At 45.4% G+C, this 19,559-nt stretch overlaps 1 protein-coding gene across 4 annotated transcripts in view; it reads left to right on the top strand.

Moving 5' to 3' along the window:
• GSPT1 (G1 to S phase transition 1) overlaps positions 1 to 19,559 on the top strand; it is a 132,804-nt gene that overhangs the window by 12,775 nt on the left and 100,470 nt on the right. For 3 of the 4 annotated variants that reach the window (XM_033914904.1, XM_033914900.1, XM_033914903.1), the window contains exons 2-3: positions 4,741 to 4,785; positions 4,945 to 4,986. The exons of the other annotated variant lie outside the window; for it this stretch is intronic. In XM_033914904.1, coding sequence (XP_033770795.1) covers positions 4,965 to 4,986 — 22 coding nt within the window. In that variant the 5' untranslated portion in view covers positions 4,741 to 4,785; positions 4,945 to 4,964. The remainder of the gene's footprint in view (positions 1 to 4,740; positions 4,786 to 4,944; positions 4,987 to 19,559) is intronic. 4 annotated transcript variants of the gene reach the window in all.

The following is a 19,559-nucleotide window of genomic DNA, read 5'->3' as shown; positions in this document are numbered from 1 at the left end:
CTGCGTTCCATCGCTGCCAAGGTAAGCTTCTGAGAGCACCATTGGGACAGCATTGGAGCCTATGAAGTAAGCCAACACTGCAAAATACACTTTTTTCCCCCAGCAATACAGCTTGATGTAAGAATCCCTGGAAGCCCTTTGGTCAAGGGGTAATAGTATGATAGTGGCCAAAAAGCATTAGAGGTGTTGGTCGCCATAAACAGTTCTACAACTTGGAGACCTCAGATGCTAATAATGTCCAAGATGCCAGCAATAAAGGACAGGACCAAAACACTTAGGATAACAATTAGATGATCGAAAAGTTGCCAGAAATGCTTTTCGAGGGGAAATATACAAGCGTAATAAAAATTTATATTGTAATTCTCAAAGAGGTACAGTAGCAGATACAGTTTGGGTTTTGAGACACTTATGAAATAGCTCAGAAGTAAGTGCAGGCATAGCATCATTATTCCATTTTACAACATAGAAAAGGTAATCCAGATCTGCCACCTGGTCCAACAAAAATTTATGACAACATTTCAAAGGTACCGGTAGGCGTGCATCTAACCAATAAGTCTCATTTAAGAGCTCTTGTCTGTCTGCATTTAAAGCGTCAGCAGGCAAAGAAGTGACATAATGGTGAAATTGCCTGTAGCTAAAATCATCAGTCTCAGATAAAGCAAACTCCCAGCAAAGCTCAGGAAAAGGCTTCATCCGACCCTGCCTATCAACCACCTGAGTTAGGTAATATAACCCCTGATGTCCCCAAAGGTTAAATCTCATAGGTGTAGCACCAGGGGGAAAAGCCATGTTTCCACATAATGGCAATAGTGGTGACACACTAGGAGTATATCCACCAACTTGCCCACCTGGTGCCACACTGTACATAATGGAACATAAAATAATGTCAAGGAATCGGAGAGCTGAGCAGGCAGATGTCGTATGAAAGTGATTAGGGCATTCTAAGTTTATTTCCACGGACATGACCAGTCCCCAATATGGAGCATACCAGAAACCCAGGAAAACCTCTCTTAAGCTGACTAGCATCAAACCATCCTTCCCTTTAGGGATCATCAACATAGATGGAGGGAGGCGAGCCCTTATCCCATTTCAGAGAAAGATTGAGAGAATCTTGCCCAGCTGTTTTAAATGTAGAGGATATAACACCTTGGAATGCATACAGCTAGTGCGGTGATAGGACTAAAGTGTGCCGGACAAATGAGCAGAGACAAATGTGTGCAGGACATCAGCGCATCAGATTAAAAGTTAAATTTAAAGCGCTCCAAGGGGGTGTGTGGGGGAGGAAACCCCCCCCACACACACACACACTTTACTTAGAAGTGTTGGTGCTGCCGTACACATTCCTCTGTAATTGGGGGGAGGGGGATTACCATCCCGAACCCCCCAATAGCAGCGTCAACACTTCCAAGTAAACTCGGAGGGTTCCCTCCCTAAACCACCCCCTTGCAGTGCTATAAATTTTAATTTTTAATCCAGCTCGCTGACACCCTGTGTGCATTTGTCTGCGCAGTGCTATTGTTAATAATTTGTAATTTATTTTTAAAATCCAGCATGGTACCTGAAGACTGGAGGGTAGCCAACATAACATCAATTTTTAAAAAGGGTTCCAAAGATGATCCGAGAAATTATAGACTGATGGGTCCAGGCAAAATGGAAGAAACTATTATAAAGAACAAAATGACAGCATATACATAATCATGGATTAAAGAGACAAACCAACATAGATTTAGTCAAGGGAAATCTTACCACCAATCTACATTTTTTCAAAGAGGTAAATAGATATATATATGAATAAAGATGAATTGGTCAGTATTGTATACCTTGATTTTCAAGGCATTTGACAAAATACTAAATGAAAGGCTTCTGAGGAAGTCAGAAAGTCATGGGATAGGAGGTAATTCATTTAATCTTTCCGATATGGCATCCCTGAGTGCCCCTTTTACCCCTCAGTCATCTAGTGGTCCAGCTGATTCTTTTTCTAGCTTCTTGCTTTTAATATACCTGAAAAATTTTTTTTACTATGCATTGTAGGCAAAAGCAGAATCTTCTTTTCAAGGTCTCATTGTCTTCCTTATCGGTGCCTTGCATTTGATTTGCCATTCTTTATGCAGTTTCCTATTATTTTCAGTCAGATCCTTTAATTTTCTGAAGAATTTTCTTTTAGATTTAATAGCTTCCTTCACTTCACTTGCGAACCATGCCAGCTTCCATTTAGTCTTCCTTCCTCTTTTTTAATACATGGAATATATCTGATCTGGGCTTCCAGGATGGTAGTTTTGAATATCATCCACGCCTGATGTACATTTTTGGCCTTTGCAACTGCTCCTCAAAGTTTTCTTTTTACCATGTTATCATAGTCACCTTTTTAAAAGTTAAATGCTACTGTATTGGATATCCTGTGTGTACTTACTCCAGATATATCAAATCAGAGCATGTTGATATCAGGTGACGGGTCAAAAGCGCGCAAGGACAAAGGAGCGCCGACAACCGAGCGCGGACAACTGACCCTATCACCATTACCTCCTACACTAATTCGTGTTCTTCATTAAGAACTAGGTCTAGAGCAAGGATGGGGTTGTTAACTCCATTTACTCTTTGTACCCAAGAAAGGGTGAATTTTCCACCTGATTCTGGACGTCAAGAGTGTCGGTGTGGAGCAGCATGTTCTAAGATTTCCTATGGAAACCTAGCAGTTAGTGATCATGGCAGAAAGACAGGGTGAGTTATCACCAGTGGTTTCTTTGATTCTGTGTTTTGGGTGAATATTTTCATTTTAGGACAATGCACTTTGGGCTGGCCATGTCACCCAGGACTGGTGGTGGTGGTATTTTTACATCAGGAAGGAATTGGAGCTCTTTGACAACTGGTTGATCTGAGCCAATTCTGAAGGCAAGGCCAAGAAGGCAACTGCTAAGAATGGTTCATGTGCTGGAAAGGCTAAGCTGAATGATCAATTATGCCAAGAGCAGTCTCATGCCATCCTAGTCTCTGGAGTACTTAGGAGCACAGTTCAGAACTCAAGGAGAGCAGTGTCTCCTGTCTGAAGAGTGGATGGTGGTTCTCTCAGCTCCAAGCTATAGTGGCACAATGGCTCTTATGGCCTAGGTCCACCTCCAGTTGTTGGGATCTATGGTAGTGACCTTGGATATGATATCGTAGGCAGGGGCACATGTGTGCTCTTTGTAGCAGTCCCTCCTTGACAGATGATCTGCATTGTTGCAGGACTACAATACTGTGCTTCCATTACTGATAGAGATGTAGAGCATGCTAAAGTGATGATCATATCAGCATCTGCTCAGAGGAATGCTTTTGATCACCGCCCCACCCTCCACCTTCAACAGTGCTCACAACTGTTTCCAGCTTCCATAGTTGAGTTCATTTTTAGAGCCTAATTGCATGGCAGAGGCCTTCTGGTCCATCATGAGGTCTGAGGTCCGAGAAGTTTGGCTGGTGCTATTGACTTTTCACACCTAGCTGGAGGGGAGAGTGGTATGATGTTGATTGAGGCCACAGTGGTCACATTGTCAAACAAGCAAGAAGGAACCAAAAGTATGGCAGTTTCACCAGAAACTGAACTGCTGTTCAGAGGGCAAAAGAGCATCTGGTTGCCATCTTGGTAGTATACGTTGTGATCTTGCAGAACATATTTGATAACAAATTTCCTCAGTTGAAATATATTGAACCCAAATGAGAGAGAGAGATTGGCCTTCCAGCTGCTAAGTGGATCATTGGGGCCTGCCAGTGTTCAATTTCATCGTTTCTTAATGGAACACCAGAACTCCCAAATTTTTCAGTCACTTTTCTGTTCTTTTCCCATTTAGTCTGTCCTCCCTCTCTTTCTTTTCTGTCCACTCAATTTTCACCCTTTTTTTTCCTTTCTAGTTCTCCAGCTCCTTTTTACTTTTTACCTTCCTACCAACTTTCTATCTCCACTCACCCTCTTTGCTCTACCATTTGTAGTCTCGCCCCTTCCCTAGCCTCTTATTCCCTTCTGTCTTTCATCCAACATTTCTCCCTCTTTCTCTGCTCCCTCCCTGGGGTCCAACACCTCTCCTCTTTTCCTTTCTCTTCCTTCCAGCTATCTCTGGGTCAATTTCCCTCCTCTCTGCCTCTGTCTTGCAGTTTGTTTCCATAATTATTAGTTCCATTTTTGCTTATTTATCTCAAGAAGTCTATTTAACTCTGTCCTTTTCTGGTTCTGACATTATGTAATGTTGCCCACTAGGGATAAACTGACATTCATGTTGGCCCTCTGTGTATAATGGTTGTCCATCCCTGTTGTAGTGCTCCTAATATTCTGAAGTTCTACTACTGTACATGACATGCAATGCTCATTATTTACTGTCTCTTCTGTTGTGGGCGAGTTGCACAAGAAATGTTTACCCCACATACTGTCTATGCATAATATGCTGAGGAAAGCAGGTGAAAGTAAAAATGGGAATTTCAAGGTGAAGTCCCCATATATACTTCTGATCCAGCAACAGAGGGCCCAGTGTAACTTGTTTGTTTGTTTTAAATTATAGAATAACATTTAAATCAGAAAAAATTGGATAGTTCATTATGTGCAGGGTAATTTTTTAAGGAAATTTTTTCACATTTGATAAACTCCTATTTACCAGTGGAAATCCTTTTTGAACTTGGCCCATCAGTACTTAGAAAGTTTGTTCCCTTACTAGAGGGCAATGTAGTGAACAACAAAAGGAATAGCCACCCATTCTCATTTGCATCTTGTGTTTTCAGATGCACTTGATTCTTCACGAGAAGATAAACCAGTATCTTGCGAAGGTAAAAAAAGAATTGTGAATTTCTTTTCTCCATATTGAGTGTCTTAAAACCTTAGTGCTTTACATTGGTAATGAATGAAAAAAAAAAAAAGTGTGTGTGTGTGAATATGTTATATTATAGACTTTTAACTGCCAGTGTGCTCATATTTATCTTATCCAGGTTTAAATGCAACTGTAAGCATGGATGTTTCAGAACCTGTTGGTAAGAGTTTCTCTTAGTTATATTCTTCCCCTTTCTGTGTGTACAACTCTGGTTCATGTTTTATTTTAGGAACACAACAAAATTTATTTGTGCCATAATCTTTCCATGATTGTTTTGCTGTATTTAAAGGGGGCTGTCTATGTTTCTTTCTAACTGAGTGGGGATTGTTTTCCTGCCACTTACCAAAAGTGCTTCTGGAATCTCACAGTCATGGGCCCCAAGTTCAGTCACTAGGTATTGCTGTGGAATTCTTCCCCAAGGGCTACAAACAGTATCTCCCCAGGCCCAGTTGATAACTAGGAATGATAGACCTGACCCAGGAATCTAACCCTAGGCAAGACATTACCACAAAGTCAAACTAGCTGATTAAAGATGTCAATATTAAATTTGTGGTGGTGGTTTGCTGAATATGCTGAGCAGCCTTGTCCTTGTTTTAGTCCTGTATAAATTGCTATTTCATTAGAAGTCTGTTAATCCTTAAGAGTCAGTTCTGTGATCTCGGCAACAACCAGAATTCCTTGAAAATTACTAGCCTTATCAGAACTGAGCTGAGGTACAGTGATAGGAGAAATCAAGAAGGAGGCAAATGGTTTCTGATCTTTAAACAAAATGCTAATAATAGACGAAGGGAATCATAGTAAATGTATAACAGTTATTAAATTATTTACATCTTGGGAACATAGTTTTTCAACGCCCATATCACACATAAGAAAAAGTAACTACCCTTTTAGTGGCAGTGGCCCTGATCCTCAAAGCTCTGGCACAAAGCAAACAGTGCCTGCCCCATACAGCAGGATAGTGCTGCCCAATTCAGGAAAAAAAATTTTAAGTTCGATTCAGCCTATTGAATTGATTTTTCAATTTGATTTTCCTGTGTTTTTTTTGTTTTTTCAAACATACTGGTGGGTTTATTTTATAACCTTTTCACTCCTTTTATAGCCTCTTCAACCCCTTTGCCCTCTCCTACCCACACTGGCGCTGTGGTGTAAACAAAACAAAAAAGACTTTTCCTCTCTCTGTTAAATCCTAACTCATGTTCGTGGTCTTAACACCAGCTCTGACAGGATATACATTTCAAATCTGACATTTTGTAATCACAAAACAGAAAATAAAATTATTTTTTCTACCTTTTGTTGTCTGGTCATTATTCAAATCATGTTGGTCCCAGGCTCTGGTTGTTTTCTAATAACTTGCTTGCCAGGGTCTCTTTCTGTCTTCTTTTTCCGTGCTAACCATCCATCTTCTATCTCTGTCCTCCCCTTCCCTCCCCCAGATGTCTGGCATCTAGCTTTCTTTTTTTTCATTTCCATCCCTGCAGCTGCACCAATGGACCCCACTGTCCCCAAATCCACCATCTCTCCTTTTCTCAACTATCCTTTCATCCAGCATCTCTCCCTCCTTCCCCACCACTCCATGGTCTATGAGTTCTCCCTTTCTCTTCCTAACTACCCTCCTATCCAATAACTTTATCCCTTACCCCCACACCATCCCTTGTGCCCAACTTCTCTCCCTCTCTGTTCCTTCCATCCTTAAATCCCATTGTCCACCATCTCTCTCCCTCTCCTCTGTTTTAGACCCATTTTTCTCCCCCCAGTCTGGCATATGCACATCTCTTTGAACCCCCTTCCCTCCCTGTGTGTACTTCTACACCAGGGCCCCTCCCCATAAGGCCTGCCCCCTCCTGGTCTTACTTTTACTTAATTATAGCAGCGGAGCAGCCTGCAGAGAGGATTGCCGGTACTGTAGCGATCCTTGCAGGCTGCCATCGGCAGCTGTCATTCCCTCTGCCACAGTCCCGCCCCTCCTCTGACATCAGGGGCAGGATCGTGGTAGAGGGAACGACAGCTCCAGAGACTGATGGTAGCTTGCAAGGATTGCTACAATACCAGCGATCCTCTCTGCAGGCTACTCCGCTGCTGTAATTAGGTAAATGTAAGAGCAGGAGGCCAGGGAGGAAGCCGGAGGATACTGACTGCAGCACTTCCCAACTGACGCACCCCCCTAAAACAGGAGTGGCATTGGCCAGCCAGCAAGAGGCAGCGCTGCTGCTCCTGCTTTAGGGGGCAAGGGGGAGGGTCAGTAACCGAATTGGGAGGCCAAATAAAAAAAAAACAACAAAAAAACGATTCGAATTGATTTACCCAAAGTGAATCAGTAAATCGATTCAGATCGGAAATCAGGTAACACTACTGCAGAAATGGCGCAGAAAAATAGCCCTCCAATGCTCAAAGCTAATGGCATCAACTGCTGTTTCAAGGCATATTCCCTTTACTGTAAATCTCTTCACCACAGTTTAGATCTGAAATGCTTATCAATTAATAGTCTTGCTGTAGTGTATTGCAGCGAATAAAAAGCAGTGAACAGATTTACAGTAAAGGGGATACGAGTCCTGATGAATGGTTACTTTCCCCAAACTGCGAGTCTTTGCAGAAGGATGTCATCTTCATTCTTTTCAGCTCCACCTCCTTCCCCAATAGGTTGTACTGCATCCTTTCACTTTTTACCTTCCGCAAACGAGTTGAGAAGTGCTTGGAATATATTTTTTGGGGTTTTTTTCTGAATCTAGAGGCGTTTGGTGCTCAAGAGGACCCCAGTAGCCCTGGGGCAACTTTTCCTGGGAGAAGACAGACTCTATGAGCAGAAGTCTGCATTAACAGGACTATCCTTTTAGGTAACCTGTTTAACTGGCCTGCATTTTGTGGAACTCTGGGTTTGTTCCCCTGGAAACTAGGCTCATCCCTGATTTTTCAGGTGCTTGAGCACAGGCTGATTGGCTTTATGGCTTCTCGAAGACTCGGGCAGCTAGTTCATATACTTTATGGTGCCCTTGACAGTCTCAGATGACTACATAACATAACATAACTTTATTCTTCTATATCGCCGTAATCAAACAATTTCTAGGCGGTTTACACAGAAGAAGGCTGGACAATCGGCGAAATACAAATAATTAAAATACAACAAATTTCCTAATATATTCAATGTAAAATTTTGATTAACAGTAATATCCTCATTTAGGAAATAAATTTATCAAACAACGCTGACTTAATTACTTTTCAAAATGTACCATAAGACAACATAACTCCACCTAGTCCTAGATCTGAGGTCTGTCAATGCAGCACTGAAAGTGCCTCTGTTCCGCATGGAGACCGATTGATCATTGTGGCTGTGGTGCCGGGAGAATTTCTAGCCTCTCAGGACTCTGTCAAATCTAATCTTCATATCCCCATATTCTGGGATCACAGGAGATATTTAAAATGCTTGGGAAACATTTTCAGTTTTTAGCGCTTCCCTTTAGTCTGGTGATAGCACTGCGCACCTTCACAAAGGTGTTGGTTGTGGTAGCAGCACATCTCCGCAGACAGGGATACAGGTACATTTGTACTTGGATGATTGCCTGATCAGACCCCCGTCGAAGTTGGAGGGAGAAAAAGCAGTGGCACCAAGTAGTCCAGCAGTGGCAAAATCTGGGTTGGATTGTAAATTTCCAGAGAAGCCGACCCAATCCCGGGGTTCCTATTTGTGGAGTACCTCAGAGTTCTCTATTATCTCCTATATTATTCAATATATATATATGACGACATTGAAATTTTTGAATTTATCTAGCTCAGAATTGATCTTTGCATATGCAAATGATATTATCCCAGGACAAGCAGGCAGGTATTCTCACTAGTGGGTGATGTCATCCGACAGAGCCCCGATACGGACATCTTGCAAGCATGTCTTGCTTGAAGAAACTCAGAAGTTTCGAGATGCCCGCACCGCGCATGCGCCAGTGCCTTCCCGCCCGATGCTCCGGGCGTGTCTCCTCATTTCTTTTTCTTCCGCGGAGCTGAGAAGTCTATCTTCAATTTGCGCCCATTGAATCTCTTTTTTTGCCTTCTTTTTTGCCGCGTGTTGAGTTCTTTTGGCTCTCCTGTGCATTTATTTCTTTCTTTGAAAAAATTTTTCCTTCCGATACCGGGTCGGCCGCGTGGCTGGGGCCCCGCGCCTTCGACCTTGCGGCGGAGCTTTTACGGCCTATGTCCTGGCCAATTACCGGTTTTAAAAAGTGTAGCAAGTGCCAGCGCGCGATTTCGCTCACGGACCCTCATCGACGCTGCTTACAGTGTCTGGGACTGGATCACTTCCCAAAATCGTGCCGGCCTTGCTCCACTTTGACGGCGAGAGCGTTTAAGCGTCGCTGTCTGCTGTGGGAGTCCATGTTCAAGATGGAAGCTTCATCGGATCCTGCAGCTTCGACATCGACGGGTGCTTCGACTCCTTCCGCGAAGCCCTCTGCCTCCCCGGCTGCTTTGGGCCTCCTGAAACCGGCATCGTTCACACCGGTTTCGGCCCCGGCTTCGGCGCCGGCGCCTTCCTCCGTCTCCTCGGAGCAGGTATCAACCCCGACAGTTCCTCCGGTGGTGCTCAAGGTGCCGAAGACTGGCAAGCAGAAGCACGTAGCACCCAAGGAGCGCGGAGACCGTGCGGAAGGGCCCCCTTTTGGTGCGGATCCCTCCATATCGGCTTCGTTGCGGTCCATCCTGGAGGCTCAGTTCGTGGAGCTCATGCAGACCATGGGGCCTCGGCTGATTGCCACCATCCAGGGTGACCTTCCGGCTTCGAGGGGCGGACCGCCCCCTCCTCCTCCTCCTCGCCGCACTACCTCGTTACTCTGCGAGGAGGAGCGGCGAGCGGTGTCCGGGTCCTCGAGGAGGTCCTCCGTTAGCGCTGTACCTCCTTTGGAACCGATTTCCTCGAGGAGGGCCTCCCTTAGTGATATGCCTCCCTTGGAGCCCATCCCCTCGAGGAAAGCCTCGTTTAGTGACCTGCCTCCCTTGGAACCGATTACTCCGCCCCATGACTCAGTGTGGCGTCCACCTTCGGGGCCACCCAGTCCTGGGCATAGCAGGAAGCAGGACGAGTTCTTCCGAACCCCCTATCAAACCTGGGCGGCGTCAGGGGAGCCTCCGACTCTGCCGCCTCTGCGATCGACGGCCTCGAGTCCAATCTGCTCCTTGGAGGCGTCTGAGCCAGTTTCTCACAGACGGGCTCGATCCCCTTCCAGGCCATCGGGAGGGGCATCGATCCAGACATTCTTCGAAGCATTCCTCTCGACACTCGACCGTCTCGCCTCAGAAGAAATTGCCTCGGTTGGGGTATGCTGCTTCAACTGGGTCTCCTACTCCGGGCCCGGAGTTCGAGGACCCCGAGGTTTTCTACTCGTCCTGTTGCTCGCAGGCCTCTCTGGAGCCTGAAGCCTCTTCTTCTTCTAGTCCGTCTCGGCGACGGCAGACCAACTGTCCTTTTCATCGTTCCTCAGGCAGATGGCGGATGACATGGACATTACTCTCGATGCTGGGTCTCGATATTCCAAAGAGTACCTCGATACCATGCACTTGCCTCGTCCTCCGGCAGAGTCCTTGCGGCTTCCCCTGCACAAGCTCCTCGACCAGACCTTCATGCGATGCTTCGAGTCTCCTTATTCTATCCCTGCGGTCCCTGGCAAATTGGATGCGCGGTACCGCACGGTGCATCATAAAGGCTTCGAGGGTCCTCAGCTTTCTCACCAGTCCCTCCTGGTCGAATCCTCGCTCAAGCGGTCTTATCCTGGCCAGGTCTATGCTTCAGTGCCTCCGGGCCGCGAGGGCAGAACCATGGATAAGTTTGGTCGATGCATCTATCAGAATTCGATGATGGCGTCTCGAGTCCTGAATTACAATTTCCACTTTGCAGCCTACTTGGAATTTTTTTCTACCTGTGCTTCGGAAGTTCACACCATACATCGAATCCCAGGCTAGGTTTGAGTTTGAGGAAGTGGTGGCTTCGCTGTCCCAACTTCGGCTTCAGTTAATGCAATCTGCCTATGATGCGTTCGAGCTCTCCGCCCGAGCAGCGGCCTGCTCGGTGGCGATGCGCCGGTTGGTCTGGTTGCGGACCATTGATATGGACCCGAATCTTCAGGACCGCCTGGCAAACGTCCCGTGTGCTGGGGCGGATCTTTTTGACGAATCCATCGAGACTGTCACGAAGAAGTTGTCTGACCACGAAAAGTCCTTCCAATCTATCCTTCGGCCGAAGCCTAAGCCTCAGCAGTCTCGACCTTCTCGTCCGCCGTTGATTTATCAGAGGCGTTATCAGCCGAGGCAAACTCCTCCTGCGAGGCAACCGGCGAAGCGTCAGCCTCCCCAAAAGGGTCAGCCTAAGTCTCAATCGCCTGCTGTCCCTAAGACCACTCAGCCTTTTTGACTGTCTCATCGAGGGCATAACCAACCTCGTTCTGCCTCCCCCTGTTTTTCCCATCGGAGGGCGCCTCCATCATTTTTATCATCGCTGGGAGGTAATAACAACCGACCTCTGGGTCCTTACTATCATCAAGGAAGGATACTCTCTTCATTTCCATCGGGTCCCTCCGGACCACCCTCCAAGAGAGTATCCTTCCAACTTGACTCAGACCGCCCTTCTCCAGGAAGCTCAGGCTTTGCTCCGGCTTCGTGCCACGGAGCCGGTCCCGACAGACCAACTGAACCAGGGGTTTTACTCCCGGTACTTCCTTGTTCCGAAGAAGACGGGCGACCTGCGACCCATTTTGGACCTCAGGGCCCTCAACAAATTCCTAGTCAAGGAGAGGTTTCGCATGCTGACACTTGCTTCTCTCTACTCTCTCCTCGAGCAGAACGACTGGTTATGCTCTCTGGATCTCAAGGAGGCCTACACTCACATTCCCATTCATCCGGCCTCCCGCAAGTTCCTCAGATTTCGGGTGGGACATCTACATCTGCAGTATCGAGTGCTTCCATTCGGCCTATCCTCGTCTCCCAGAGTCTTCACGAAGTGTCTGGTGGTGGTCGCCACTGCACTCCGGAACAGGGGTCTTCAGGTATTTCCATACCTCGACGACTGGCTCATCAAGGCCCCGTCAGCTCCAAAGGTCATTTTGGCGACCTTGACCACGATCTGCTTCCTGCAGATCCTAGGCTTCGAGATCAATTTTCCCAAATCTCATCTGCAGCCTACCCAGTCCCTTCCCTTCATCGGGGCGGTACTGGACACCATCCAGCTTCGAGCATTCCTTCCTCCTCAGCGCATGGATGCTCTTCTTCGTCTCTGCCAGTCTGTATCTTCTCGCCAGTCCATCTCAGCGAGACACATGATGGTCCTCCTGGGCCACATGGCCTCTACAGTTCATGTGACGCCCTTTGCCAGGCTCCATCTCAGAATTCCTCAGTGGACCCTAGCTTCTCAATGGACTCAAGTGTCAGACCCGTTGACTCGACACATCATAGTCACTCCTGCTCTTCAGCAGTCTCTACTTTGGTGGATGACCTCTTCGAATCTATCCAGAGGTTTGCTGTTTCACACTCCTCCTCATCAGAAGGTTCTCACTGCCGATTCCTCGACCTATGCCTGGGGGGCTCATCTGGATGGGCTTCGCACTCAGGGATTCTGGACCTGTGCGGACCGACTCCATCAAATCAATCTTCTGGAGCTCAGAGCCATCTTCAATGCTCTTCAAGCTTTTCAACATCTGCTTCACGACATGGTGGTCCTCATTCGCACCGACAATCAGGTCGCCATGTATTATGTCAACAAGCAAGGGGGCACGGGCTCGGCCTCCCTCTGCCAGGAAGCTCTCAGAGTCTGGGATTGGGCGGTTCGCCACAACACCTTCCTCAAAGCTGTCTACATTCAGGGGAAGGACAATGTCTTGGCGGACAAACTGAGTCGTCTTCTCCAGCCTCACGAATGGACACTCCACTCCAAGCCCCTTCATCAGATCTTTGCTCAGTGGGGAACGCCTCAGATAGACCTCTTTGCGGCTCCCCACAATTTCAAGCTGCCTCAGTTTTGCTCCAGGATCTACGCTCCTCATCGCCTCGAGGCAGATGCTTTTCTGCTGGATTGGGGGAATCGTTTTCTGTATGCGTTTCTGCCATTCCCTCTCATTCAAAAGACTCTGGTCAAGCTGAAGTCCGACCATGCCACCATGATTCTGATAGCTCCTCGGTGGCCCAGGCAACCTTGGTTCTCCCTTCTACTTCAACTCAGCAGCAGGGAACCGTACCTACTTCCAGTGTTTCCTTCACTGCTTACTCAGCATCAGGGGTCTCTGCTTCATCCCAACCTGCAGTCTCTCCACCTGACAGCTTGGTTCCTCTCAACGTAACTCCGCACCAGTTTTCCCAGGCGGTGAGGGATGTCTTGGAGGCTTCTAGGAAGCCTGCTACTCGTCAATGCTACTCCCAGAAATGGACTAGATTTTCTTCATGGTGTATTTCCAATTCTAAGGAGCCTCAGCGAGCCTCCTTATCCTCTGTTTTGGACTATCTTTTACATCTGTCTCAGTCTGGTCTCAAGTCGACATCTATACGAGTCCACCTGAGTGCTATTGCGGCTTTCCATCAGCCTCTACAAGGGAAACCTCTCTCTTCTCATCCTGTGGTTTCCAGATTTATGAAAGGACTTTTTCATGTCAATCCTCCTCTCAAACCGCCTCCAGTGGTTTGGGATCTAAATGTTGTCCTTTCTCAGCTTATGAAACCTCCTTTTGAGCCTCTGAGCAAGGCTCCACTAAAGTTTCTCACTTGGAAAGTGGTTTTTCTGGTGGCCCTCACATCTGCTCGCAGGGTCAGTGAGCTTCAGGCCTTGGTGGCGGACCCACCTTTCACAGTATTCCATCATGACAAGGTGGTCCTCCGCACTCACCCGAAATTCCTGCCTAAAGTGGTCTCTGAATTTCACCTTAACCAATCCATTGTGCTTCCAGTGTTCTTTCCAAAGCCTCATTCTCATCCTGGAGAATCAGCTCTTCACACTCTGGACTGTAAACGTGCTTTGGCTTTCTACTTGGATCGCACCAAACCACACAGAATTGCTCCTCAACTTTTCGTCTCCTTTGATCCAAACAAGTTGGGACGACCTGTATCGAAGCGCACCATCTCCAACTGGATGGCGGCTTGTATCTCTTTCTGCTATGCCCAGGCTGGATTACCCCTTCCCTGTAAGGTCACAGCCCATAAGGTCAGAGCAATGGCAGCCTCTGTAGCCTTCCTCAGATCGACACCGATTGAGGAGATTTGTAGGGCTGCCTCTTGGTCCTCGGTTCATACGTTCACCTCTCATTATTGTCTGGATACTTTCTCCAGACGGGATGGGCAGTTTGGCCAAACTGTGTTACAAAATTTGTTCTCCTAAGTTGCCAACTCTCCCTCCATCCCATTGAGGTTAGCTTGGAGGTCACCCACTAGTGAGAATACCTGCCTGCTTGTCCTGGGATAAAGCAATGTTACTTACCGTAACAGTTGTTATCCAGGGACAGCAGGCAGCTATTCTCACGTCCCACCCACCTCCCCTGGGTTGGCTTCTCTGCTAGCTACCTGAACTGAGGAGACACGCCCGGAGCATCGGGCGGGAAGGCACTGGCGCATGCGCGGTGCGGGCATCTCGAAACTTCTGAGTTTCTTCAAGCAAGACATGCTTGCAAGATGTCCGTATCGGGGCTCTGTCGGATGACATCACCCACTAGTGAGAATAGCTGCCTGCTGTCCCTGGATAACAACTGTTACGGTAAATAACCTTGCTTTTTCATCTTACTTGAAGTTGATCCATCACTGTTAAATTTAACAGTAGATATCAATTCTTGTATTTCAAGGCTTCAAGAGTGGGCTTCTTTTGTGCGTATGAAGTTAAATGCCCCCAAAATCAAACTGTTATGATTTGGCCCTGTTACACATAATTTACCTTCATCTATAAGATTACATTCGGGTAATTCCCTAAAGATTGAATTCTCATCTAGAATTCTTGGATTTATTTTGGATTTCACTCTCTTTCTAACTAACCAAATTAATAACATTTCTAAAAAATATTTTTTAGTTTACGGATGCTGAGGAGGGTTTGTTGTTTTTTCATCAACATCATTTTGCTATATTGGTCCAGGATATAATATTGGCATATCTGGACTATGCCAATTCCCTTTACATCAGTTTAAGTAAATGTAACTTGAAGAGATTACAGCTCATTCAGAACACAGTTGCCAAATTGATTTTTGGTAAAAATAAATATGATCATGTTACTCCATTACTGAGGGCACTGCACTGGCTTCCGATATATTGGAGGGTTCAGTTTAAATGTGCTTATATTGTTTTTAAAGAGTTTATATGGGATTTTCTCCCCATTGTTACCTCTTTCTTTTAACTCCTATCATCTCTAGTCTACTAGGTATACACATAAATTAAAATTAATATTCCCTTCTGTTAGAGGGATTCAAACTTTAGGTAGATTTTCACAATCTTTGGCATTTACTATGGTGAAAGTTTGGTATGATCTCCCTTCAGATATTAGAACTCTTTCCTTGCTGATTTGCTTTAGAAAAACCTTGAAAACACATTTGTTTAAGAAATTTCTAACTGATAACTGAAAAATGACTGAATGGTTGATATTTATTGACTTTTCTTGTCTTATCATTCATTAATGTATTCTTAAGCTAAGCTCTGTTAACCGGTTCGAGTCCCTCAAGGTTAAAGATTAGATTATTATTTCACCATGGCTGAAGGCATTGTCTTTCTTCCCAAGCCATGCAAACATAAGATCACAAGAATAATTTTGGATCTTTTGGCAATGCCGGATCTTTTGACAATGCCAGCTCCTTTGACTTGGCATTATCTCCAGGTGCTGGGATCAATGGCAGCAACCATTGGAATCTGACTCTTGGAATGTTAGACTCGCACTGAGCCACAACTGTGCATGAGTAATCTTGAGAATGTCATAATATTCACAGACTTTTTTCAACATGCTTGCTACTTTTTCATACTCAGGTAAATTATCGAACACCCCTCGTAAAATTTTCTTTTAAGTTAACCATCTGGTGCATCCATCCAGAAGGTCCTGGGGAAATACAGAGTATTACAGCTGGAATCAGTCCTTCAACATGATCCACAACAGACCTACTAACTAACTTTTGACCCTGCTTATAGAATACATTGGCTTTTTCACTCTCACTTCACTGATGACCTATAAGACCATTACCAAAGAAGAAGCAGCATTTGCTCTCTGCCCTACCCTCAGTATCTCGTATGAGGTCCCATCCTAGTATTTCTTCCACACTTAGACCTTGACATTTCTGGATAGAAAGGTGATTCTTGAAGAGTTGTCATTGACAGTGATGTAGGGCTCAGATTTTCCAGAGCTGAGGGTTGTTTTTAGTTACTCCATGAACTGCTGCGGTTGATTTCAAGGTTTAGATCTGGAGGCAAAAGCCTTTATTTTGCCATTCCCCAATTCATGGAGAAAAGAAGGAAAGAAAAGACTCATCAAAGTAGCAAATGCAGTCAGCTGGATGGATCAGTTCTCATGCTTAATTTCTGAATGATGTCAAATCTTCCAGAAGCCCTGTTTTAGACAGAGGGAAATAAACTTTGGAGATCAGAGGCACTGCTTCAACAGCTAAATACCTCTTACCACATATTAATAACAGACAAAATTTTAGGAACATTTGTAAAACATTTGAGGTCTTTAACTGCATCAGTAAATTCAAAACGTACTCAGAGATGGAATGCTTGAAAGCCACATTAACCTTTTAAATCTCCCCTAAAGTAATAGATCTTATAAGGCTTGACTAGATCTGACTCAAAGGTTTCCTAAGGTAGCACTCCTCTTAGGCCAGTTTTTTCTTATTGTTATCTTCCAAATGGTCTTTCACTGCTTCCTGACTGCTGAAGTTGATCTGGTTCTTAACACACGTCATTCCAATACTCCACAGCATTCAAATTTTAGGCAGAGAGCAGATTATTCTCAAAGTTGTCTCCACAAACTGACCCAGAATAGGAAGCAACATCTTAATAGTGTACATTCCCTGGGACTTCATCTGGGCATACTGCCAGTACTGCTCTGCATTGCAGGACCCCAGAGACTTAAAAGGGAAAACTCCCAGCTGGAGCTGCTGATACTATTGACTGGCTTATTGATCCAGATAGAATCTGTTTTCTAAGAGGTTGAATCTGGATTTACTTTATTTTTATTTTATTTGTGTGTTTGCTGTATCGCCTTTCAAATAATGGGAAACATCAGAATTATATGGAAGCAAAAAAAAAAATTTGAGGGGAAAGGGAAAGTAATGTTTACCTGTCTAGCACATTTCTTTTCAACCTGTCCAAGGCTTGTTTTGGTGCAAAGGACATATGAGTCCTGACAATAGGTGATATTCCCATACTTACGAGTTGATTGCAGAAGGTTGAAATTTACATTCTTCAGCTTTGCCACCTTCTCTTATGCTATAGAGCTGCCTCCAGTTTTTTTATTTCTGCAAATGAGTTAAGAAGGTGTGATTCTGAATGGCTGTGATATCCTTTTATTATTAAGGGGGGGGGTAAATCCAAGTTTGAGGCTTTTCGGTGCTGGAGAGTTCCCCTGGGAGAAGATGCAGGCTCTGGGTCAGCTGGCAATGCAACCCTCAGGTTCCTATCTGGCTGGCCTGCATTGGGTCTTGTGGAGCTTAGGGTCTGTCCCCCTTGAAGCTGGCTCGCATCCTGATAATCAGGTGCTTGAGCGCAGGCTTTTTGGCCCCCATTCCTGCCAGCAGGGCTTAATGGGTACTGGCATGGATCTGCAGAGGTTGAGGTCTCAGTCAGGCTTTAGTCTGACTGGCAACCCAAAGATCTCAGCATGTGGACTGAATTTCTGAACAAAAAAGGCAGTGCCTTCTCCATTCCCAGCTTCTGTGACAGCTGCAACAGTCTAACCCAGCACAGACAAATAGTGAATACTGCCTATTGGAGTCTATGGGAAAATTGGGGTGGGGAGGTCAGAATTTGAAGGTTCTGAGGATTTCTGGGAATGTTTTTGGGTCCCTCCTCATCCAAAAACCCCTTCCCAGAATTTTTTGACCCATAGATTGGTTTTTCCTGGGCCATTTTTAGTGTTACCACACTGCCATGACAGCCGACTTGGATTTTATCACTTATGAATGAAAGCCTTCATCTATCTTTTAAAAAAATACCTTGATTTGCTTTAAAAACACTCAGGATGAACTCCTCCATTGGAGATACCCCTTTATCTTGCCAGATTTGTGACAAGTGCCATGGAGCACTTGAGGGAGGATCAGAAACCTCGGGTTTAGCCCCATTTGACATCATTAAAGCTGGAGGATCACAGCGGACCCCTTGTCCGTGGAAAAGACCCCTCTTCAGAGCCTTGGTATGTAGCACAGGCAATGTGCAGGTGCTTGGATGCTGCGGAGCCCAGGAAACTGCAAAATGAAGCCCACCTCTGGGGGTCATTAGTCAGGGTTTTAACCCGGTTTTTGTCACTTTATTTTGAAAAGCTTACTTAAACTATTGGGGGGTCTTCCACATCGATCAAGGGGACAATACTATCTGAACAGGGGGACGTGTCCTCTCCAAGTGCGTTTTCTTCGGCAGAAATTCCTGAGCAGGAACCAGAGGAACAGTCGGATAATGACTAGAGAGACTGGAAGTCGGATGCTATGTCTTTATTGTCCCAGAGTGACTCGTTACTTTGGGAGGAATTCTGCATCGCAAAGAGACTGGAGGTCAGGAGACTGTAGTCCCTATTGAGCAGGAGGAAGACCTGACAGTACACAGCCTATTTAAAGTGACGGTGTTTTTGGAACTTATCTCAGAGTCACTGTGAGAGTTAAACTTGGAGTCTCTGTAGGCAGTGGCACAATGCTCAATTGATTCCGTTACATCTGGATCTTACTGCCCTAATTATGGAGTATTGGGAGGTCCCAGAGGGCTGCTTAAGTGGAGGCAAGACCATGTCAAGGCTGTATCCCATGGCTCTTGAATTTCAGCAGTTATTTTTCCAGCCTAAGATGGACTCACTGGTAGCTCAGGGTACTAAATGGACTTCCCTTGCCAAAGGTGGTGTCAGCTTTCTATGTCAAGCAAGAAGTCAAGTTACTCACATTTCAAACCATGGATTCCAAGAGGAGGAACAAAGTATTGAACTTTCTGGATGTACAGAGAGGTCTTCTTCGATACCTGGAAGTAAGCAGAGAGTTTCATCTAAGGAGACCATATTCAAATGGATTTATATGGCTATCTCAGCCTTCGTTGACTGAGGAAAACAGTACCATTTACTGTCATCGTGGGAGGAGATTTGTAAAGCAGCTAGATAGTCCATTCATCATACATTTACGAAATATTAGAGGGTGAATGTGGCAACAAGAGAGGATACTGCTTTTGGGTCATTTGTGTTAAGGGTAGACTCAACTATCCCACCCTAAACTCGGGAGACAGCTTTGATACATCACCTATTGTCAGGACTCATATGTTCTTTGCACCAGAAGAGAAGGTTAGGTACTTACCGCGATAATCATCTTGCTGGAAAAAGGACATGCGAGTCCTGACACACCACCCTGTCAGTCTGGAGTTCACTTGCCCTACTGTTTGGAGAAGCGCGTGTGTCCAGAGCTGGAGATTTTCTCTTGTAAATCAGATAATTATGATGAAAAAAAAAAAGGTAAATTGGTAAGTGAGACTCTACGAGCTCCATTAAGTTTTTAATGGTGGTTGCATTTTGATGGGTGGTTTCTGTTCGTTCCAACTGCATTATTTGCGTTGTTGTTTAACCAT

This window comes from Geotrypetes seraphini, chromosome 11 (genome assembly GCF_902459505.1).
Source record: "Geotrypetes seraphini chromosome 11, aGeoSer1.1, whole genome shotgun sequence".
Classification (NCBI taxonomy): Eukaryota; Metazoa; Chordata; class Amphibia; order Gymnophiona; family Dermophiidae; genus Geotrypetes; species Geotrypetes seraphini.
This window is presented reverse-complemented; position numbering and strand designations above follow the sequence as displayed.